The sequence below is a fragment of the Danio rerio genome, chromosome 16 (assembly GCF_052040795.2).
Source record: "Danio rerio strain M-AB ecotype USA chromosome 16, GRCz13ab, whole genome shotgun sequence".
NCBI lineage: Eukaryota > Metazoa > Chordata > Actinopteri > Cypriniformes > Danionidae > Danio > Danio rerio.
The window spans coordinates 51,460,052-51,483,768 of NC_141036.1; the positions used below are offsets into that span (position 1 = coordinate 51,460,052).

A 23,717-nucleotide genomic window follows, 5' to 3' on the forward strand; every position below is an offset into this window, starting at 1 on the left:
TATATACGGGGGGGGGGGGGGGGGGGGGTAAATAAATAAAAACATGAATCTCAAAATATGGAAAACTGTTAATTTACGAATATTTTTTTACAGTGTAGATAACTTAAAAAAATTGTAGAACAGCGAAAACTTTGGTTCTTGGTTACTTGAAAAATGCATAAAAGGGACAGTTCACTCAAAACTGACCCATGCGTCATAATAAGATATGCCTTTCTTTCTTCAGTAGAGCATTAAAAAAAAATGCTCAAGGTTTTTTTAAGACACTTACAACATTTAAGTTTCATGTTATCTCTCTGCTTAATCTTATTGCAGTTTAGAAGAAACACTAAATAAATGTTTCTGCAAGGATAGATCTAGAAATGCGTTTCTGCTTTATTATTTATAGAGTTTAGTGCCGCTTTGCCTCAAGTGGAAAAATACACCACCTGGCCAAATATGTTATATTCTATATTTGGATCTTCATTGCAGTGAGTAATATGTTTCTGTGATTTTTAAAACTTTTCTTTTAAGGCAGGGGTGTCCAAACTCGGTCCTGGAGGGCTGGTGTCCTGCATATTTTAGTTCCAATCCTAATTAAACACATCTGAACCAGCTAATCAAGCTCTTTCTAGGTGTACTAGAAACTCCCAGGCAGGTGTGTTGAAGGAAAACTGCAGCTAAACTGTGCAGGACACCGGCCACCGCTGTTTGAAGGGTTTAGTTCACTCTGAAATCAAAATGATCTTATTAGTTTTCCCCTCATATAATTTCAATCCCTTGAGACCTTCATTTATCATCAGAGCACACATTAAGAAGTTTTATATTAAATCTGAGGCTTTCCCCATCCTCCAGATACAGCATTGGCCCAGAACCATTCAAAGTCCAGAAAAAGAAACGGAAGATTTTGTTAAAACAGTTCATGTAACTTCAGTGGTTCAACTGTAATCATACCAAGCTCAATAGACACTTTTGTGTGCTGAAAAACAATGTTTTCTTTTCCTCATCAAGTGTTTTTGGAGCTTGGTATATTACAGTTGAACCACTGAAGACACATGGACTGTTTCAACAATGATTTTGGTTGCTTTTCTGGACTTTGAACGTCTCTGAAGGGTTGCTGTTTATGGAGGATGAGGGAGCTCTCGAGTTTCATCCAAAACATGTGTATATAATTTTTGCTCAGAAAATTTAAGTTCTCATGCTATTTGAACGATATGAGGATGAATAATTATTGACACCTTGATGTCAAAACAACATTAAAAACACATTAAACATCAAAAATGCGAATCAATTTGATGTCAACATACTTTGATGCCAAAATGGGCAGCATGTTACCTCAGTGGTAAGCACTGTCACCTCACAGCAAAAAGGTTGCTGGTTCGAGTCCCAGGCCAGTTGGTATTTCTGTGTGGAGTTTTCATGTTCTCCCCGTGTTGGCGTCAGTTTCCATCGGGTGCTCCAGTTTCTCCCACAATCCAAAGACGTGCTATAGGTGAATTGAGCAAACCAAAAATAACCCTAGTGTATGAGTGGATGTGGATGTGAGAGTGGATGGGTGTTTCCCAGTACTGGGTTGCAGCTGAAAGAGTATCCACTGCATAAAATGTTCTGCAATAGTTGACAGTTGATTCCGCTGTGTGGCAACCCCTTATAAATAAGGGACTAGCCAAGGAAAATGAATGTATGGATGTCAAAGTGAAATCAAATTGACATCTAACATTGGTGTCAAAAAAAACTCTCCCTATCCTTTAGCTTAGTCCCTGATTTATCAGGGATCGCCACAGCGAAATGAACCAACAATTGTTTCAACATCTTTAACAGCTTATACATGCATTGTAGTGATACAAAATCCAGTGTACATTACTAATTCAGAATTGAAGCTTTCTGATGACTAAAACCTTTTTTGTATTACAGTACTTTTTGTGTTGTTATTTTGGTGATCAAAAGGGCATCAATAAGTGGATGTCAAATGGAAGTCATGGTTTTGACATCAAATTGATTTGCGCCTTTTATGTATTTTTTTTACGTCATACTTGATGTCAGTTTGATGACTCTTTGAAATCAAGGTGCCAGTGGTGAAGTCTATTAGATGTTTGGAGGACGCTGTGTCTATTATCCAATCATCGACTCTAAAGTACTTAAATCCAATCAGTGCTTTTTTTTTGGCTAGACAGTGTATTTGTATTATATTAAAGGGGTAGTTCACCCAAAAATGAAAATTTACTCATTATTTATTCACCCTCATATGATTCCAAACCTTTATGAGTTTCTTCTGTTGAACACAAAATAATATAATTTAAAGAAAGCTGAAAACCTGTAACTATTGACTTCCATCATAGGAAATACAAATAATATGGAAGTCAATGATTAAAGATTTCTAGCATTCTTCAAAATATCTTAATTTGTTTTTAACAGAAGAAACTCCAACACTTTTGAAACAAACGAAGGGTGAGTAAATGTTTGGAGAATGTTCAGTTTTGGGTGAACTATCCCTTTAAACTCCAGTACCTCCAGTCAGGAAATAGTATGAAAATGCTTTATGTTTCTTTCCATATGTCGTTCCTCGCTTCTTTTTAATGCTTGACTTTCTCATAAGTGGTGCATCGCTGTACTGTATGTGACAACAAACACCAAATTCTCAGTGGTTTCAGTCTGTGCACACTCAACCTGCTCTGATCAAGTGCTCCAGCTCCATCTAAATCGACTTCCAATGTGACTTTGAAAAGGAGAAAGTGGATAATCCTGCTTCTGACAAGATAAGATAAAAAAAAAGAGTGAGTTGAGTAGAAGTGAGGAAAACTGCTGAGTGGACAGAAGCTCAGATCAGCACCGTCAGCACTGAGTCTCCTGCAGAATACAATTAGAGAGAGAGAGAGAGAGAGAGAGACCTCTACAGATAAAGCTCAGGTGGGCAACAAAAGGCATTCAGAAGAAGTGCAACTGTAATGTTACTGATGAAAACATCCTTTAATGTGTATTTAACAACCTTAAAACCAGATCCAGTCTTATTAAAACACTTTGTTCTGTTGATTTGCCTTAAATTATTTCTTAATTAATTATTTACTACTTGAATTGATAAAAAATTTAAAAATGTATCAAGCGTATTAATATAAAATCAGTGGTGGATGGAGTATGCAAGTTACAGAGTAAAAGTGTAAAAGTCCTTCTTTTTTATTATTACTTGAGTCAAAGTCTAAAAGTTTTTAAAATAATCATCTTAGAATCATTTACTGGAGACCCACTTTGAACAATTAATTTGAATCAGTGAATCATTTACTGTATAATTACTCTAAGCAGATCATTTGAATCAGTAAATCATTTTCTGGACACTCGCTCTGAACAGATCATTTGAATCAGTGAATCATTTTCTGGACACTCGCTCTGAACAGATCATTTGAATCAGTGAATCATTTACTTGAGACTCATTCTAAACAGATTAGTTGAATCAGTAAATCATTCACTGGAGACTCACTCTAAACAGATTATTCGAATCAGTGAATCATTCACTGGACACTTACTTTAAACAGATCTTTTGTATCTGTGAATCATTTACTGTATAATAACTCTAAACATCATTTTAATCAGTGATTCATTTACTGGATACTCACTTTAAACATCTTTTGTATCTGTGAATCATTTACTGTATAATCACTCTAAACAGATTATTTGAATCAGTGATTCATTCACTGGACACTTACTTTAAACAGATCATTTGAATCAGTGATTCATTTACTGGACACTCACTTTAAACAGATCATTTGAACCAGTGAATCATTTATTGGAGACTCACTCTAAACAGATCATTTGAATTAGTAAATCATTTACTGGATACTTATTCCAAACAGATCATTTGAATCAATGAATCATTTCCTGGAAATTCACTATAAATGGATCATTTGATTGATGACCGTCACAGTTGTTTTAGTGCAAATCCTACTTGAGTTTTTACAGAATATTTAATTGTATCTCAACACTCAATACCACATATTACAGACAGTAAAAATAAATATTAACCATCTTGCTGCATTAAAAGCAATCGTATATCCCACCCAAGCCACTCTGATTTCAACAAGAGAGAAGTTTGTGTTTGTAAAGAGTGTGGGTTTTGAACTGTCCCGTGGTTTTTAACTAAAGCGTCTCTGTCAGTTCTGTTTGCTCATGTGCTTGGCAGACGTTCACACACTCTCTGTTTGTTTATGTTCTGCCATTTTTCCACGTTTATTCTTATATCAGATGTTAAAATGTGCATTGAGCCAGTAGCATGTCAGTGTTTGGCAATGATTCAGATGTCAAGACCTAAAGAATTGCTCTTTAGACTTGGTGCGAACGGTTTGATTTGGTTTAGCTTGTAGCTGCATGTTGGCTGTAAAATCATTCTGATGACCAACATGGCATTGAGCACAGATTTGGTTTGTGTTCAACTTTGCGTGTGTATTTTTGGAAGTCTGTTAAATGTTGGTCTGGGTATTTTGTATGCGTGTATGTGCGTATGTATGTCTACATGCATGCCGATCCCGTTTCACGGACAGACACACACTACACTTTGCCTGCTGAGATTGCACAGGCCCAAAGCATCACATACACGCACGCACCTTTCTCTCTTTCTCCTGTCCTATTCTCCTGTGGTGTGTTGATGAGATACGGTGATTTCTCTTAGGGGAGGCGGCAGTCCATCCTAGTGCAGCCCCGCCTTGCGCCCGTCCCACTGCGAATGCACAGGTAACAACTCACCTGACTGTGACCCGCCCACTTCACCTCTGTCTCCTCCCACTTCCACTGTATGTTCTCACACACAAACACACACCACACCCCACCTCACCTGCGCAGAGTCATGTGCACCTCTACTCATTAGCCAACGCTAATGAAACAAATTCATGTTACTTTGTGTTGGCTTTACAGGATCTAAAATAAAGTTTAACTAATGTAGAGGAAAATAGCGAGACAGACAGGTAGACAGACAGATAGATAGATAGATAGATAGATAGATAGATAGATAGATAGATAGATAGATAGATAGATAGATAGATAGATAGATAGATAGATAGATAGATAGATAGATAGATAGATAGATAGATAGATATGGGATAATGGATGGACGAAAGTCGTAGGGATGTAATGATAGACATATGATGGATGGATGAATGAAATGATAGACATGATGGATGGATGGATGGATGGATGGATGGATGGATGATAGATTTATGGATGGAATGAAAGGCGGATGGATGGACATATAAATGAAAAGATAGACAGATGATGGATAAATGAATGGACATATGGATGGAATGATAGACCATACAGATGATGATGGATGGATGGATGGACTATAAATGTATGGTTGGAATGATAGGCATGTGATGGATGGATGGATGGATGGATGGATGGATGGATGGATGGATATGGATAGAATGATAGATGGATGAATGGACATGGATGGAATGATAGACAGATGATGCTGGATGGACATATAGATGGAATGATTAACAAATGATTGGTGGATGGATAGACGTATGGATGGAATGATAGACATATGATGGATAGATGGATGGATGGATGGAATAATAGACAGATGATGGATGGATGGATGAATGAAATGATAGACATGATGGTTGGACAATTGACGTATGGATGAAATGATAGACGGATGGATGGATGGAATGATAGACATACAATGGATGGATAAATGTATAGATGGAATGATAGACAAATAATTGGTGGAAGGATAGACAAATGTATGGATAGATAGACATATGATGGATGGATGAACATATGGATGGAATGATAGACATATAATGGATGGATGGATGGATGGATGGATGGATGGATGGATGGATGGATGGACAATAGCATATGGATGCAATGATTGATGGATGGATGGACGGACATATGGATGGAATGATAGACATCTGATGGATGGATGGATGGATGGATGGATGGACAATAACATATGGATGTAATGATAGACGGATGGATGGACGGACATATGAATAGAATGATAGACATATGATGGATGGATGGATGGATGGATGGATGGATGGACAATAACATATGGATGCAATGATAGACGGATGGATGGACGGACATATGAATAGAATGATAGACATATGATGGATGGATGGATGGATGGACAATAACATATGGATGCAATGATAGACGGATGGATGGACGGACATATGAATAGAATGATAGACATATGATGGATGGATGGATGGATGGATGGATGGACAATAGCATATGGATGCAATGATAGATGGATGGATAGATGGACGGACATATGGATGGAATGATATACATATGATGGATGGATGGACAATAGACGTATGGATGCAATGATAGACAGATGATGATGGATGGATGGAATGATAGACATGATGGTAGGATGGACTATTGACATATAGATGGAATGATAAACATGATGCATGGATGGTTGTAATAATAGACATGATGGATGGCTTGACGATTGACGTATGGATGGAATGATAGATGGATGGATGGAGGGATGGACATATGGAAGGAATTATAGACAGATGATGGATGGACGGATGATTGACGTATAGATGGAAAGTTAGACAGATGATGATAGATGGACGTATAGATGGAGTGATAGACAGAGGAGGAATGGATCAGTGGATGGACGATAGACGAATGGTTAGAATGGTTGACATGATGGATGTATGGATGGATGATAGACATATGTTGGACAGACAGACAGACAGACAGACAGACAGACAGACAGACAGACAAATAGATAGATAGATAGATAGATAGATAGATAGATAGATAGATAGATAGATAGATAGATAGATAGATAGATAGATAGATAGATAGATAGATAGATAGATAGATAGATAGATAGATAGATAGATAGTTCATACTATAAGAAGATTTTTTTCCATCACACAATTACAAATTCTGACCAATGATCTTTCACAGCTGTGTGTTGTTCATCTCAAATTATCTTAAGTAATAATGACATTCTACACTTAAGATAATTCTCAAACATGGAACTGCTCCAAACATTTTACAAGTTCTGTGTTTAGTGTGTGTCTTAATCCCTGGAGTGCTGGGTTAAATGCATAGTATCAGATTACATTATAACTACTTTTATGAAATTAGTAAACTTTAAAAAATAAAATAAAATAAAAAAGAATTCCATTTAAAGGCATTGATATATTCAATGAAATGATACTGGAAACAAATGCATTCTAAAATTCTGAGTATCCTGCAAATGTCCTGATTTCAAAGAGATGCTGTTTTGGGGGTTGTTTGTTTGACTTTTGCATGAGGCTTCACCTCATTTCAATGCAAAATGTCAACATAATCTGACACAAAATAGAGGTACACATGGCATATGGCTCAGTGCAAGGTGAAGGACTACTCATCACCATGTCCATTTCTTTCTGCATCATCACCACTGCACTCTCAAACTGATGATGATGATGATGAATTGTGGGAAATCTCCGTATCTTTCTCCGTGCTGCCCTGACGGGGTCAGGGGTGGGTTATCAGCGTGCATGAGATCCTGGATGAGTGTGAGTGTGTGTAAGTGTTCATGCTTTTGTTGCGGTGTTTAGAGGGCTTCTGGTGATTTCGAAGTATTGTGTTTTGCTAGTTTGTTGCATAGACTTTTTTTAATGTTCATGGCTGAGTTAACCTTTCTTTTATTTTTACCATGGGGTAAATGAAGACATGCAATGTTCATGTGTAAAAGGTGAGCTGAAACTGAAAGGTGAATGCGTATGGTGCTGCTCAATGTATCTGTGATGATGTTTTGGGTGTAAATGCTCACAAAAGAGCTGTAGAAACACCTCAGAACATCTTAACCCATTCTTTTGAACTGAAATTACCTGACAGACTCAAGCAGGACTTCGATTTGACCACCCAAAGAAAAGCAATGGTTCCAGACAAAAGTGACCGTCGTATGAGTTGCAGTTCTGACAGAGATGCACCCTTTGCTCCTGTTGTCGTCATCACTTGTCTTTGTTTAGTGTTGCAGCGAGCTCCAAACCCTCCGTTCCCCAACACCAATTCCATATTCATTCTCGAATGCTAGATTCTGATTGAGAAGAGAAACCAATTGCACCAAATAAAAAAACGGAGTCAGACTGGCTTATGTTAGCAAAGCTAGCCACTTTCGCTAATGTAACAGTCTGGAACCAAATCAAATTTCTTGGTGTTAAAAAGATAGAACCTATTGAACTATGAGCCGTTCAGTTATAATTCATGTCAAAATGGAGTCGAACATCGGGTGAGTATGGTATAGCATTTTAGCAGCAAATGTTTAAGTGTTGTTGTCATGTTGTTTTCTCATGCATTAGCCTCAGCTTTAACTCCAATGTTTCCGCCCCAATACAGACTTCACTGAAAAGGACTGATCATGATGAAACACACACTGAACATGATTTAGATATAAAATGAGCTGAGGCTGCTTTTGGCACTGCACTGCGCCTCTGTAGGTAAGATTAGAAGATAAGAGCGAAATAAAAACAGCGTCTTCATTATTTGTGAATCTAAACCCAGCCTCATAAATGAGGCAGATATAGACTTGAGGTTGTTTTCACACTGGTGTTTTAAATAATTCAAGTTCCATAATTTTAAGTTGGTGAATCCATATATAAATGATTGCGATTATGGAAAATGCTAAAGCTTGCAATGGGTTTATTGTGACGTTCTGATGGTTACATGGTTACAGACTGTGTTTCGTCTGTTACGGAAACTGACCCAGCAGGCACAAAACGTCAACATGACGTCAGATTGACGTTATACGTCGTTGGGACATTGCATTTTGTTTAGGAATGAAAATTGGTTTATGTGAGAACCCAACTTCAAGGTCGACATCAATGTACAATGTCCAACCTAAAATCAACCAAATATCAATGTCTAATGATGTTACAGCTTGACGTTGTGTGAATGTTACCACTATGACGTCTACCAGACGTCGGACTTTGGTTGCCATACTTGACGAATAAATATCAGTATTTGACGTCAATATGGCGTTGGTTTAAGATGTTTGCTCGATGTTGGATTTTTGGAGTCACTCACTGTCTTCAAAAAACGACTTAAAACTCAACTATTTAGTCTTTAATTTCCTCACTAATCTGCAATTCCCTCTCTGACCCCTCCACTAACTACAATAATAAAAAATAATAATAATAAAAAAAACTTTACTCCTTTTTTCCTTCTTACACTTTCTTTGCATACCTGAAACTTGCCTATAGAACTTATTCATTATTGCTTTTATAGTTGTGTAAATTGCTACCTTGTCCTCACTTGTAAGTCGCTTTGGATAAAAGCGTCTGCTAAATGACTAAATGTAAATGTAAATTTTGGTCACTTTCCAACACAACCTAAAAATCAAGAAAATATCTATGTCTAATGATGTTACAGCTTGACGTTGTGTGAATGTTACCACTATGACGTCTATCGGACATTGGTTTTTGGTTGTCATACCTGACAACTAAATGTCAGTATTTGACATCAATATAAGGTTGGCTTAAAATAGCCTAAAATCAACCAAATATCATTGTTGGTATTAGACATCAAAATAACGTTGTCCTTAGACTCTGGATAGATGTTGAATTTTGGTTGCCTGACTTCACAACCTAAATCTAACCTAATATTACGTCTTATGACGCCATGTGCCTGCTGGGGAGTTATTTGAAAAGTGATTAATTTAAACAAGACAAGCATAGTACAAACTGAATCATTTGTGCAAACAATTGAACACCAATGCTGTCTGAAAATGCATACTGTATAGTAAGTACAGCATTTGATTTGAAAAAAAAAGTATTGCTGTGTTTTCGCTGTCAAACGCTCTCAAAAGACAATCACTGCATCCCAAATCGCACTATTCTACGCTATTTTGTAGTATGAATGGTGTAAGTAGTGCGTTCACACTGAAAACTCTAAAAAATAATAAGTGCACTTTAAATACACGAAAGATGCACTTATTCAACCGGTAAAATGAAGTGTGGAATGTTGGATACTTCACGCATTCAACAACCGCAGATTTGCTCGTGTAGCAAAGGAGGCAGAGCTTTCAGGCGCTCATGTTAGATTAAATTATTTATTTTGGATTGTGAAAGCAAAATTGTCCTACGAGAGTTATTATACAGCCTCCCGATGGTGAATGAGGTTATACTCGTGGCAGGTGTTATTTGGTAGTTTGGTCATTCAATTCATTAATTTGGCAATCGTCAAACATCATCTGGGAAAACAGCTTGAATTTCCTCTTAGGAAAAAAATGTTAGTGTTCCATTTGGGATGACACTACATATTTATCTGTTTAGTGTTTAAGTGCATAAGTACATAGTGCATAAGTACTAAGTGTATAGTGTGCCATTTGGGATGCAGGTAAATTCTCTCATCTGGCCTCATGGGATAATAAAACATCTATTAAATCATTTATGAGTTCTTCACATGTTTTTGTCACACTTATTCACCTTCTGTATTGTAGAAAAGTATGCAGTTTCATTGAGTCATTGAATTATTCACTCAGACGTTTAGTTAAAAAACATCAGTTCATTCAGGCACTAAGCAAATGCACTATTAATGAATCACTGAATTGTTTATTCAAATGATTCATCCAAAAACATTGATTGATTTAGTAATGAAACCCAGCATTCTCTTGCTCGTGCCCTATTACTGTTCTTCTTGTGTCTTGATTAATGCAGATATTTTTTAAGGTTTTTCTATAAAATATTTTTTCTATTGACAGTAATAAATCTGTTGATAATTCTATCATAACTATCTAACACAATTACAATGCCTAAACAAACTGAGGTTTAGGTAAAAAGTGTGAAAACTCCATGACATTCTGAATGATGAATTTGACACTGTTTTGGCTTGACCAAGTGAATTTTGATATATAATATCAAAATCTGTTATAATCATGTAATATGATGCAAACTAGTACGTAAGATTAGGTTGCAGCTTAATATGTTGTACAGCTCTGTTGTCTTTCGTGTGTACTGATGACAGAATCAAGTTTTAACATAGCCAGCTCAACATAGTTATTCATAAAATCGTAGTTCGTATTTTCACAGAATATATGTTTAGCATGATTTCTTCCCTAGAGCCCTTTGGGGCCACTGTCAAGCACATGTTGGAAATGCAAATTGTCTCAACAAGCAAGATATGCTTATAATAGCGGATCAAAAAGCGCCTGTATACATGCAACATAAATATTCATTCTCACTTCTTGTGTTCTTTATAGTTGATTACACTGTTGCATCAGTTGCATGTTTGCATGCTCAGTAGAAGTCTATTTTGCTGCACTCAGACACTGTTGTGCCAGCTGGTCTTTCAAAGGGGTTGTATCACATTGCCAATCTACTCAGTCTTGATGTAATGATTGACAGTTGGGAATTTTATCAAGTTCTATTAATACATTTAAAATATTCTTACTTTTGCTTATTACACCACTGTTCACAGTTTTGGGTTCGAAAAACATTTAATGTTTCACCAATGATGCTTTTATTTGACAAATATACAGAAAAACAATTATACTCACACAGGCTTCTCCCAAAAGATAATAAGAGGATGTACCAGAGGCAACATTGTGGAAATAATATTTCTCAGCTTTTATTTACATTTGCACAAAAAACAAAATTGTCTAAAATTATTCATACCCTTCTGAATAATCAGTAGAGAAGCCTTTATTGGCTATTACAGCAATCAAACACTTGCTATAATTGCTGACTAGCAATTGCTGACTAGCAATGACTAGCTTTTGCATGTCTCCACTAGTATTTCTGCCCATTCATCTTTAGCGATGAGTTCCAACTTTTTCAGGTCGCTGGATATCCTTGCTATCGGCATGATCTTTATTTCTTCCACAGATTCTCAATTGGGTTTAAGTCAGGACTCTGGCTGGGCCACTGCAAAACATTAAAGCTTTTGTCTGCTAACCATTTTTTCATCACTTTTTCGGTTGTTGTTGTGCTGAAATGTCCTCTAGTGCCCAAGGCCATGTTTCTCTGCAGACTTGCCAATGTTGTTGTTAAGAATTCTGTTGTATTGCTTCTTTTTCACGGTGGCATTTACTGTCATTAGTTTCCTCGGTCCACTAGCTGCAAAACACCCCTCAAAACATTAGGTTGAAGGCCTCTCCTTATTGAGGCCAAATGAAGGCTACTTTATTGTGACAAACAATACAGTTTTTGTTACATCTGACTATAAAACAGAAGACCAGAAGTCGTCTTTGTCTATTTGCAAAGGCCAAGTGGGCTGTTGTGTGCCTTTTCTAGAGAAGTGGTGTACTCCTTGGTCTGCGTCCATGGAACCTGAAGGTGTGCAGTGTCTGTTTGGCTTGAGATGTTGCCACCAGCAGAGCCCAAAATTGGCTTTGGTGGTGATTCTTGGATTCTTTTTTACCTCTCTCCCTATCCTCCTGGCCAGCAGAGGTCACTTTTGGCTTCTGACCACATCCTCTGAGATTTTTCACAATGCGGAACATCTTGTATTTTTTATTTTATTAAGTTCTTCGCACTGTAGGCGCTGCAACTACAAAACATTTGGATATGGTCTTTTAGCCCTTTCCTGACCTCCGTAGCCACAGGTCTTCACTGAGCTAATTTGTCTTAGCCATGACTGTCTACAAACCAACAGCAGAGAGCGTCTGTTTTTCACATGTTGGGTTAATTAAAACACCTGTTCCTAATGAATCAGGGTAATTAAAATGCTTTAGAACAGGGGTGCCCAATCCTGTTCCTAAAGATCCTTCCTGCAGCATTCAGCTGCAATCTTGATAAAATGCACCTGTATTTTAATTACCAAGTGCTCATTCAGATCCTACTGTTGTTTTTGATCAGGGCTGCAGATGAACTCTGCAGGAAAGTAGATCTTCATATATAGGATTGGGCACCCCTGCTTTAGAATGACTTGGAGAATTGGTAAATGCAATGGTATAGAAGTTTGGATTTGCTAGACCGTGACACTTTGCAAAGGGTATAAATTATTTTGAATATGTCACTTTTTGTTCAAAGGTAAATGAATGCTGAGAAATATTGTCTTTTGGGAGAAGCCTGTGTCATTTGCAGGCTTTGCTTGCTGGTTAAATCAAAGCAAATTTAAATCAGAATTTGCCAGGGAAATGTAATTATTCCATCTTTATGCTTCCATAAGAAAAATCATGAATTAACCATCTAACTTGAGTCCAAAAACAATGGACAGTTTTTAAAAATAAATGTATGATATGACCCCTTTAATGCAAAATCTCAATCAATAGTGCATAATACATTTTACTTATTAAAATCCAATAATTAGGACTTGAATCATCCATTCACTCTGTCCTTCTCACAACAGCAAAAGTTTAAGCTCAACAGCAGATTTGTAATTCCCTCCTCATCCCTCTCTCTTCCTTTTCTTTGTGTCTATCCCTCTTTCCCTGAGCGTCTCTATGGATATATCTCACACAACTCATGCTCCTGTTTTATTCCTCCTTTACTGCCCTTCCAATCCCTTGCCACTTCTTTAAATCTCTTTCGCTTTCTCTCATTCTGACCCCTTGACCTCCATTTACTTTGATCCTCCTCTTCTATTGATCCTGTCATGGAAACTCCTCTCTTTTGCATTCTATCCTTTATTTTTTGTGGAATCTTCATCCCTCCATCATTACATCCGTCATTCGCCTACTCTCCCTCGCTCCTCCTCCCCTTTCCTCTCTCTCTCTGTCTCGCTAGGAAAAGCAGCTTTCCGCCTTGGGTTCAGCAGACCCCGGTGTGAGTTTTGGAGGAGAAATGACCAGCGCTTCTGGCTTTGTTGGAGTCTCCCCTTCGGACAAATCCTCCACCCGATCCCCCCAGAATGGAATCGCGTCCTTCCCGTTAGTTCCCCCTCCTCGTTCAATTCCTCACGCACAACTCTGGCCGAACGGCAACCAAAAATCTGCAATGGATTGGAGGGCAAGTTTGGAGGGGGAGCAGGTCAATAACAACGCTAATCAAATTTGAAAATTTTTTAGGAATTCCGAAGACATTGTAAGGATGAAGCTTCAGCAGTTGTTTTTTTTTTTTTTTGTACATTAGACTGAGGACAAGTGGGAGGTGGGACACGTCATTACTTGCACCATCTAAAACAAAAGGGCTCTCCATTGGATTCGATGTGTTATTCTGAAATCACGTTTTCTTTGGATCAAAGTTTAAAGCCCCTTGCACATACAGTACCTCCACCAGGTCATCCAAACCACTGGAAAGTGCTCGATTCAGGTTCCAGGTTTTTTTTTTTTTTTGACTGAGCTCCCTCATCTTGTGTAAAACCAATTCCAAGAAGCTTGGAATGACCCCGGGAATGGTGGGCAAACAAACTATACATACATATTTAGTGATCGAGATTTGACCCACGAACACATGCCAGCTTTGTCATGTTGTCTGGCTTCCCTAGTGCCTTTCTGTATCTCCTGACAGGGTTTTTAAATGAACATGAGAATAACGACAGCAGAATTGCAGAAACGGTTGTGCAAACTCATTTAGGAGAAATTGATGTGCTCTTCTGCTTTAATGTGACACTGAAAATGTCAAGCTTTGGAGTCCGATCGTGGCTCGGGTTTTTGTGGACAATGTCTGGAAGTGCTTGTGGCTTGAATTGCCTCACAAGACTGAACTTGTGCAATGTTTTCTCTTCTCAATCTCAGAACCTATGTGTATTTAACTGGTGCTATGGATTCTCTGTGTCACGTTCACCGCCTCCCATTTTGTCATCGTCCTAAATGTTCATAATGTGTCTCCCATTCATCTCCTTACAGGCCGATTTTGACATTCTTTCGGTTTGTTTGTGTGTGTGTGTGTGTGTGTGTGTGTGTGTGTGTGTGTGTGTGTGCAATGTGAGGTGAGCGCGAGGTGATCTCTGTCAGGTCAAAACCCTTTTTACTAAAACAAGATGCCAGGGCAGAACGCGGTTGTGGTTTTTAAGGTATTTTTATACAAGATGGATATTTTTGAAAACCTTGTGGGGGGGTTTGTGGGGGTAAAGTCAATGTGGAAGTCGACTTGAAAGCAACCAATTTTATGTCCATAAAGTAAAATGGGAAATTTGACTATATTTTACCCTATGGGAATTGACTGAATTGTAATAATAGGTGTTATATACAATAATCCTATCCAATGGCTGAAGAATATAAGGATTTTTTGAGGTCTTGTACAAAAGTGGTGCAAGCTATATTTTGTCAAAATATAATACATGTTTTTAATTCAGAACAGCATGCACCAAATAATCATGAATAATAAGACCAAGAATGTGCTCTGAAAAGTAAACAAACACTTGCACCTTTCCTGCATTTTGGCAGAGGTTTTTATTCACAGCGACTTAAAATATACATTTTTGCACTTCATACTTTTTTTCTGGGAATCGAACTAATGACAGTAAGCCATTTTGGCCTACATGATTGCTACAAATAAACTACGCAGTGTCCATTTTGATTTCACTTTAAATTTGGATCTCGAAAGTAGTTTTGGGCAGCACTGAGTGATCCTTTTAAGAAGGATCTTGTTAGAAGACTCACTCGACAAAATAATCAGAGCTCTGCACTGTACAGAAATATCGCTAGCTATAATCTTTCCTTTCAATATCACTGCCATCTGATACTGATTGTATTCCTCATCGTTCACTGCAGTTTTCGTTTTATCGTTTGTTTTTATGATTAATCGATTCATTGTCATGTTTCTACAGACTCAAGACATTCACGTGGCTTTGCTGATATACAAGTCATTCATTTTGTAACCCAATTCATGTTGTTGCATTGTAAACACTTCAAGTAGTTCTGTGTGTATCACAGCTACACCAACACAGCAGGCCTAGATGAGAGCGAGGAGGTTTCAATCGTAACTGCACAATAAAATCAAATCGCTGAGCTGTACTGTAATATGTAAAGATTGGGAAGGCACTAGAGAGGAGAATGGACTGATTGCCATTTTAGCTTTTACAAGCTTCGAGGGCTATCTTTAAGTGACTTCTACTCCATTTAGTAATAATATACAGGCAATTTTTGTTTATGTCCCAAAAGCAGTTGAGAACAAAATGGGATAACAGGGTTATCGGCTGATAAATGTGCCATGACATGAATATACCTCAGACGTAGAATCGAATGACTCAGGTAAACTTTCAATTGCCTCACAGTTTAATGCAAACTGGAAAAAAAGAACACACACATTTTAAGTTTAGAACTGCCTGTTTTGGTAGTTAGTCCATTTCTTCTCTGAGATTAGTAGCAGTGATTGGTCAGCGGCTCATCAAGCACCTCCTCTTTTCCCTGCATCTCCAGCCAACAACAAAGCTTCATGGAGGACAATCTGGAACCTAATTGGAGGCCTCACCTAGGACATTCTTCAGGTTGGCCTGGGTTTAATTCCAGGGCGCTGTCACGCGATTCGGTTGGTTGACAGAGGGGAAACTAAGGCTTTGACTCAATGCCAGAGCCGATCCAAAGAAAAACAAATATAGGTTCCCTTCCTCTGACGTGCCCTCTCTCCGATATAGTTTGATACGATGACGAACGTTTGGGATGCTTAACGCCCATCAGATGGCTTCTTCTTGACGGCATGCAAGATGATGTCGCATGCGACGCAGAAGTTGGATGAGAGAGCTGGAGAGGTTCTGTGGATCAGATCAATCTCAAAGGTGCTGTTTTTTAGGTTCTTTACTAACTACATGTAGGATATTGAACAATACTTCTTCTCATTATGATCTTCACGTGCCACATTAGCTCTGCCTGTCATGCTTGCCTGTGTCTCAATCACGTCTTTAATTTTTTTGGGAAACTGAATATGCACAGCCTTTTATTTATTTTTTCTCAAGAGACGCTGATTTGTCCCTCAGCGGATTTGATAAGAGGCTGGAAATATCCGAACTTTTGTTTCCTGGTGGTTTTCTACTCCCTGACTGGACCTCACTCCGATGAGATCACATTTTTACATGCTGGTAATGTGAGATCCTTTTTTTTTTTGATCTGGGAATTTATGTGACAATCTCTTTGCAAAGGAAAATCGTTGCCCTGCTATTTTACCTGCTCCCCCTCTCCGCACTTTGCTACATCCTGATCCACGACGACTCCTTTTTACGTGAAAGAAAAATGGATTATTTTACTTTTTAACTCTCTTTTGTTTTGCTGTGGAGGTTCCTCTTGTTTAGGAAAAGAATCTGGCGCTCGCACATCTGTGGCACAAAGGGGTTATTTTGTGCAGCCAAGTTGCTGTTTTAAATTGACCTTATTTCCCCCTTGTTTGGAAATTGCCATTGCCGGGCAACACAGACATTTCTCTTCTTCCTTTTTACACCACTAGACAAAAATATAAACATCGGTCGAGAGATCATGCAGGTCTAATAATGTTGTGAGTGACTTTGTGTATATACAGTGTGTGTACAGTCTTTGTGTATATACTGGGTGTGTGGATGGTTATATAATATAAATATAAATATATATATATGTATTGTACATAAGATATGTTTGTATATGCAGTGTACAGAATGTGTTCTTTTACACCGATTTCCCCTTTTCTCAATATGTGGACAGAAAAAAGTATAAGAGCAGTTTGTGGGAATGAAAACTCATGTTGGCGACTCGTCGGCGGAGGTCTTCGAAGCACTTTTATTTGCTCAGACTGATTGTACAAAGTCTGAAGCCTACAATGCATCGGCGTGAGTCCGCCACGCGTTTTGCCAGTCTAAAGCTTGCACTCATTTTCTCACTGACTGAGGTGTTTTGTAACAGGTTCTGGGTGATCAAGCAATGCTTGTACATAATTCTATTACCTACTGTATGTATGCATATATCCACTTTTCCAGACATGAGTCACCTGCTAATCTTTGCAGCTTTTGCATCTCCTCTTGCTTTGGATTTCAATGCGGTGCCGTGTGTGTGTGTGCGTGTCAGATGAGTTTTTTGGATCGCTGCAGAAGGCCAGTCTCGTGAGAAGATGTTCCCATTTTACTCTACTGACCTTTTGTATGGCCTGACGCTTTATTCCCTCATTACTTGCCTAGCAACTCTTCCATGCAAGTAATCGCTTCTTTGTCCCCTGTAAATGAATGGAGTTCCCATGATGTGCCTCTTTCTAATAAACTTCAGTTGATCTTTGTCAGCCATAAGCCAATCACAGTCATCTTTCTTGACAAGCCATAAGCCCCACCCCTAAATTTCCATTTTCGAAAAGGGCAGACACTTGGGAATTTTATTTCTTTTTTGTTTTTTTGTATATATATATACTATATTATATTAATAGAAAGAGTGCTATGTCAGAGTGTATTGCCGATGTTTTTTGGATTTGTTATGAATGTTGATATTCTGGTTATTGAATTATGATTATTATTATTATTGTAATAATATAATGACTGCTGTTATCATTTCACCATTCCTTAGTTTATTCAATGCTGTTGAAGACTTTGATTTCCTTTTTGAACAAATCGGAATTTATATTTTTCGGGTGGGCTAATTATAGAAATGAAATCAATTAAACGGATGAATAAAGAAATAAATTCTTATTGAATTCATTTATGATGTTGAGATTTATTTTTGACTGTGATCTGTCTGTTTGTCTTTAAAAAAAAAAAAAAAAAAAGATTCATCCTTATGCCTTTCAGCATTGCTGTGGTTTTATCAACCTCCCTGTTGATGATTCACGAACACAGCTGCCAGGTGACGCCAGATGGTTTGCCTGCTAATCTTGTCCAGAGATGAGGAGTTGATGAGAATGTGTTGGATGAAATTGTTATTTTAAAATCCACAGCAGTCAAAAACATTTTTGGGTGGCTTTTTTTTAATACGAGTATGTTATGCATTAAGTAATCTATAAGCTAGTGCACATCTAAAATGATGGCAACATTTACATTTAAATGTATACATTTAGCACTTACAGTCTGTCATTTCTGCCAATGTGGATCATTTTTTGTTTTTTATTTAATGTTCAAACTCTGTCATATAAACATTTTACAGGCAGTCATAGTCAAGGAAGTTAAGGAATGTCTTATTTTTAAGATCTGTGCAAGTGGTGCTCAAGCAAAATTCTTAAATTTTAGACCCTCTGAATATACACTACCTGACAAAAGTCTTGTCGTGGATCCCTGTTGTAAAAGCAACACATAATTCCTTGACTTCCAGTTGATAATTTTGGAAATCATTAGGAAATGTGGCAGAAGGTAGATTTTTCCAATGAATCATCTGTTGAACTGCATCCCAATCATCACAAATACTGCAGACCAATTGCAACCCACATGTACCAAAGATTCTCACAGAAATCTGTAAGGTTGGGTGAAAGAGGAATCATTGTTTGAGGTTACAGTCAGTCGTGCGAGAGATCTGCAGAGTGGATGGCAACATCGACAGCCTGAGGTATCAAGACATTTGTGCTGCTCATTACATTACAAACCACAGAAGAGGGCTACTTCTTTAGCAGGATAGCGCTTCTCATACTTCAGCCTCCACATCAAAGATCCTGAAAGCAAAGACGGTCAAGGTGCTCCAGGATTGGCCAGCCCAGTCACCAGATATGAACATTATTGAGCATGTCTGGGGTAAGATGAAGGAGGAGGCATTGAAGATGAATCCAAAGTATGTTGATGAGCTCTGGGAGTCCTGCAAAAACACTTTCTTTGCCATTCCAGATGACTTTATTAAAAAGTTATTTGAGTCATTGCAGAGATGTATGGATGCAGTCCTCTCATGGGAGTCATACACAATATTCTTTTTTTTTTCCACTGCAGCATGACTTTATATTCTATACTGGACATTATTTCTGTTAAGTGACAAGACTTTTGTCTAAGCGAAGTCAGACCTTACTGTCCTAATTGAATCATTAAAAATCAAGGCATGCATTGTCATATTGTATTTTGGTAAAATAAGCATAATCTAGAGGCCTTTGCCTTTCATATAAGCCACTTCTGATACCAAATAATCAACGAGAAGTCGAGTTATTATTTGTTGTTTTGTCAGATTGTGTATGTAGTTTGTGTCTACAGCACTCAATTTGTCACTTAACACTTGTCTTGCTAACAATATTTTGTAGTAAAATGTACTGCACTGACTTCCTGACATTGCCACATATATAGAGAGAGAATATTTTGATGAGATCAATTTCTCATTACAACAATGTGAATGACACTGATAAACTATCATGACTTTGGACATAATCTTAAAATAATAGGTAAAACTGGCCCTACACTTTTAGTATATTCTTAAGTAGTTGCACACAATTCATACTTTTCCTATATATTCTTATGTTATGTTCCCTAAAACTCAAGTACCTGAGGTCTAAAAACTATTTTAGAGAGGAACTTGAATATATATGAAAATACTTTAAGAACAAAACATGTTACAAATTTACTAGCTGAATACAATTACTGCAATCGCTATAATAATATTAATGTAACTTAGATTAGTTTTGATCACAAGACACACCAACTTTTCTCCTTACAGTTTAAATGAACATCCATAACATGCTTAACTTTAAAGTAGACTATGCACATGTATAAACTGTACTCACCATGGTATTTCAGCACAAAATGTGGTTGTAAATTTACGAACACTCATTTTCATATGAGACCGTCACATAACGTTAAGCTCTGCAGCCGAGCGCTACTTGACCCACTTGACCAAGAACTTGACCTCGGGAAATCTCGCGAGAGCTGCAGCGATGGCGCAGGAAGCTGTCAACTGTCGCGATACTTGCTGCGGTCGCTGAACTGTGTGCGGTGGGAGGGGAAAAAATGGCCGCTCGCGGCAGAGCGACACTCGCAATGATGAGCGACAACAACACAAACATAACCCTCTCAAAATGTGACAGCTGACCCGAACCGACACCAGCACACACGCCGGCTTCCGAACGGATGGGTATCGCGGTCGGTGGCGGTGGAGGCCAGGAACGACAGCGTTTGTGTTTCCGTTGTAATTTGAAGGAAATAAGTGAGTTAGCTATCCTGCTAACGTTAGCCGCGCGCTAAACTGGAGCTGAACGAATCAGAACCAGAACAAGATACACGAAAACAGAGCACAGGAGCTGCATTATCACTGCTAACATGAGCGGACCGAGTCAGGACAGCGAGCCGGAGGCCAAAGTGCTTCATATTAAACGGCTGTACAGGTAAGAGCCCTAACAAAAGCACCGGTACTGTCAGGAAATCTGTGTAATTTTTATACATAGCATGCTTTGTTTGTGAGTCAGAAGTGTGTTAAAACATATTCATTAAATTGAATGCGTAATGAAACACTTGACGTTTAAATTAATCGTTCGTTTATTTATTTTCAGGCTCTGTTTATAATGTCTCATCTGGAAATCTTATATTATTTGGCATGTGTGGCATGAAATTATCGCCATTAAATCTAAATTTACTTTGTGATTTATGTCAGTGGCTGCTCTTATGCTAGCAGTAAACGGCAGATATGTTTAAATAAAACGAAGAGGCCAGAATTGTAACCCAAATGCAGGTAGAAAATCTGAAGCATCTCTACTCGCAATGATTGTTAACCCTGTGAAGCCTGACTTTGAAATGATAGTCAACCTAAAATAATGAACTTTTAGTATCATTAGTGGTAATCTGAAAGGAAAACGTACACACTTGTGAATGTTTGTATGAAAATTGAGATATGAGGATTTGATGTCTATAAAAAAGAGAATAGGTAGCTCACACCTGAGAAGGAAAAAAACAATGTATATTCTCAAAATATTTCATAATATTTGTCATTTATATATGACCGATAAATAGGTAAGTTTTATTTCCAGTCATGGGCGTAGCGGATATTTTAAAAGTGACAGGGTTGATTGATGCGGTCATGGAAAACTTTTTTTAAAAAAGTCTTGGAAATTAGTTTAACAATGATCTGTACACTTGAATTAGTGCTGCGGAATATTGGAAAAATCTGACATTATGATGTTTTGTATTTCTGTGATATATATTGCGATGAGAATACATTTCACCAGATGATTTAACAGGTTTATTGATTGGAGGCATTATGTAGAGGATTGAATCCCGAATAACAAATAAATGACAAGCGTAGATAAATAAAATATAGTAAAGATAAAAGTGAGTTATAGTTTTCAGGTATTCACTATTCAGGTACAGATATTGCATAATTAACACTGCATAGTCTTCATTGTATATTCTTTATTAAAGTTACAAAAAATTTCTTGTGGCCGGATGTTTTAACGTTTAAAATATTGAAATGTTCACACAGTCACAAGTCTTAAAGGGACAGTTCACTCAAAGATTAAAATTTTCTTGCTATTTACTCACTCTTCACTTGTTTCAATACTATAGGATTTATTAAAGCTTATTATTTTTGTGTTCATTTAATTAAAAAAAAAAAGAAGAAAACTTATTAATGTTTGAAACAAGTGAAGGGTGTAATGAAAATAGCAAGTCATTTTTGGGTGAACTATCTCTTTAAAAATGCATGCAGATGATAAACTTTTACTTCATTATGATTAAACTATAATCCAACATTGCATATCCTGCGATGTGACTATTGCGGATGCACACATTGCGATATCGATGCTGAAACTATATATTGTGCATCTCTAACTTTAATATAGGTTAGTTGTTTTTGCAAGTTTTTGGCCAAGGACAGAAAAGAAGTACTCACGTCTTTAGTGAAGCATTATCAAAATCAATTTTACATAGATATAAAAACAAATTTAAACAAAATAGATTTTTGTGTGTTCTATGATATGCTGTAATAAATTTAAACGTCATTGTTTTTCTTATTATTTACCATGCATATGTAGACATTTTATGAAACATTATGTCATGAAAATGTACTTAAAGTTCTGGAAAAGTCATGGAATTTTAGTAGTAAAAATGTTTGTGAACCCTAAAGTGGGAAGACAGCTGAATGAGATCCAAACGTTTACGTTTATATAATTATTAATCACCTGTTTTTAAATGGTCTGTCACTAAAGGTGAAGTAGACGTATCCTCTACCCCTGTCTCCAGTAGAACATAATACATTTTTTTTTTACTAAAACCTTAGTGCTTGATTTAAAAAAATGCAAGGTCTAAAATTCTCTTTCTTCCACTTTGAGAGTCATAATACAGCTACAGACAAAACAGTGAATAACCGTGAATCCTGATGATACATTTAGGTGTCATGAAGCATCAGCTCATGTTATGCCTAACTTTAAGTGTGTTACAGGCACATTTTATGTGGAATTTACACACGTTAAGAATTTACGTATCCTATATAGGCATGGGCCGGCATAAGGTTCGGACGGTAGGATAACCTTGGATAAAAATACCACAGTATCACAGTGTTGTGACTGCAGCTCTAAAATAAGTTATTTTTCAATGTCTGTGTGAAAAAGCACCAATTATATTTTAGGAAACATTTATAATATTTTGGAACTGTAAACATGTCGGGGTAAATAATTCAAATAAATCATTGACTTCTGCTCTCTTCTTTGATTTCAAAAACACAGATTTATTTACAACACATAAAAACATTTAACAAGCTCTTACATATACCTTAAGAGTGGTATAACAGAAAATTTTAGTGGCTTTAAAACCATGACTTTTCCAAACCGTGGTAAACCTTAAAACCAGTTATCGTCCCATGCTTAAATAGAGTAAGATTTTTTATGATTGCACCCTTATTATTGAAAAATAAAATCACACAAAAGCTCTTAGGTTTCCAATAGGATATTCATTCATTCATTTTCTTGTCGGCTTAGTCCCTTTATTAGGCCGGGGTTGCCACAGCGGAATGAACCGCCAACTTATCTAGCACGTTTTTACACAGCGGATGCCCTTCTAGCCACAAT

General features: G+C 37.3%; 2 protein-coding genes and 1 long non-coding RNA gene across 30 annotated transcripts in view; 2 read left to right on the forward strand and 1 right to left on the reverse strand.

Annotated features, from left to right (window-relative positions):
• Nucleotides 1-18,459, forward strand: part of syngap1b (synaptic Ras GTPase activating protein 1b) — a 251,493-nt gene extending 233,034 nt beyond the window's left edge. For 14 of the 28 annotated variants that reach the window (XM_087284885.1, XM_087284886.1, XM_087284889.1 and 11 more), the window contains one exon: nucleotides 13,659-17,349. In XM_087284885.1, the coding sequence (XP_087141011.1) occupies nucleotides 13,659-13,928 (270 nt within the window). In that variant the 3' untranslated portion in view covers nucleotides 13,929-17,349. 28 annotated transcript variants of the gene reach the window in all.
• Nucleotides 18,460-18,847: 388 nt separating this feature from the next.
• LOC141378322 (uncharacterized) lies at nucleotides 18,848-20,562 on the reverse strand. Its single transcript, XR_015512290.1, has 2 exons — nucleotides 20,448-20,562; nucleotides 18,848-19,540 (listed from the first exon to the last, which is right to left on the reverse strand). It is a non-coding gene; the product is annotated as an uncharacterized LOC141378322 (long non-coding RNA).
• A 103-nt stretch (nucleotides 20,563-20,665) lies between these two features.
• Nucleotides 20,666-23,717, forward strand: part of smg5 (SMG5 nonsense mediated mRNA decay factor) — a 39,970-nt gene continuing 36,918 nt past the window's right edge. The window contains 1 exon segment of the mRNA NM_001024923.1: nucleotides 20,666-21,044. Within this exon segment, the coding sequence (NP_001020094.1) occupies nucleotides 20,980-21,044 (65 nt within the window). The 5' untranslated portion in view covers nucleotides 20,666-20,979.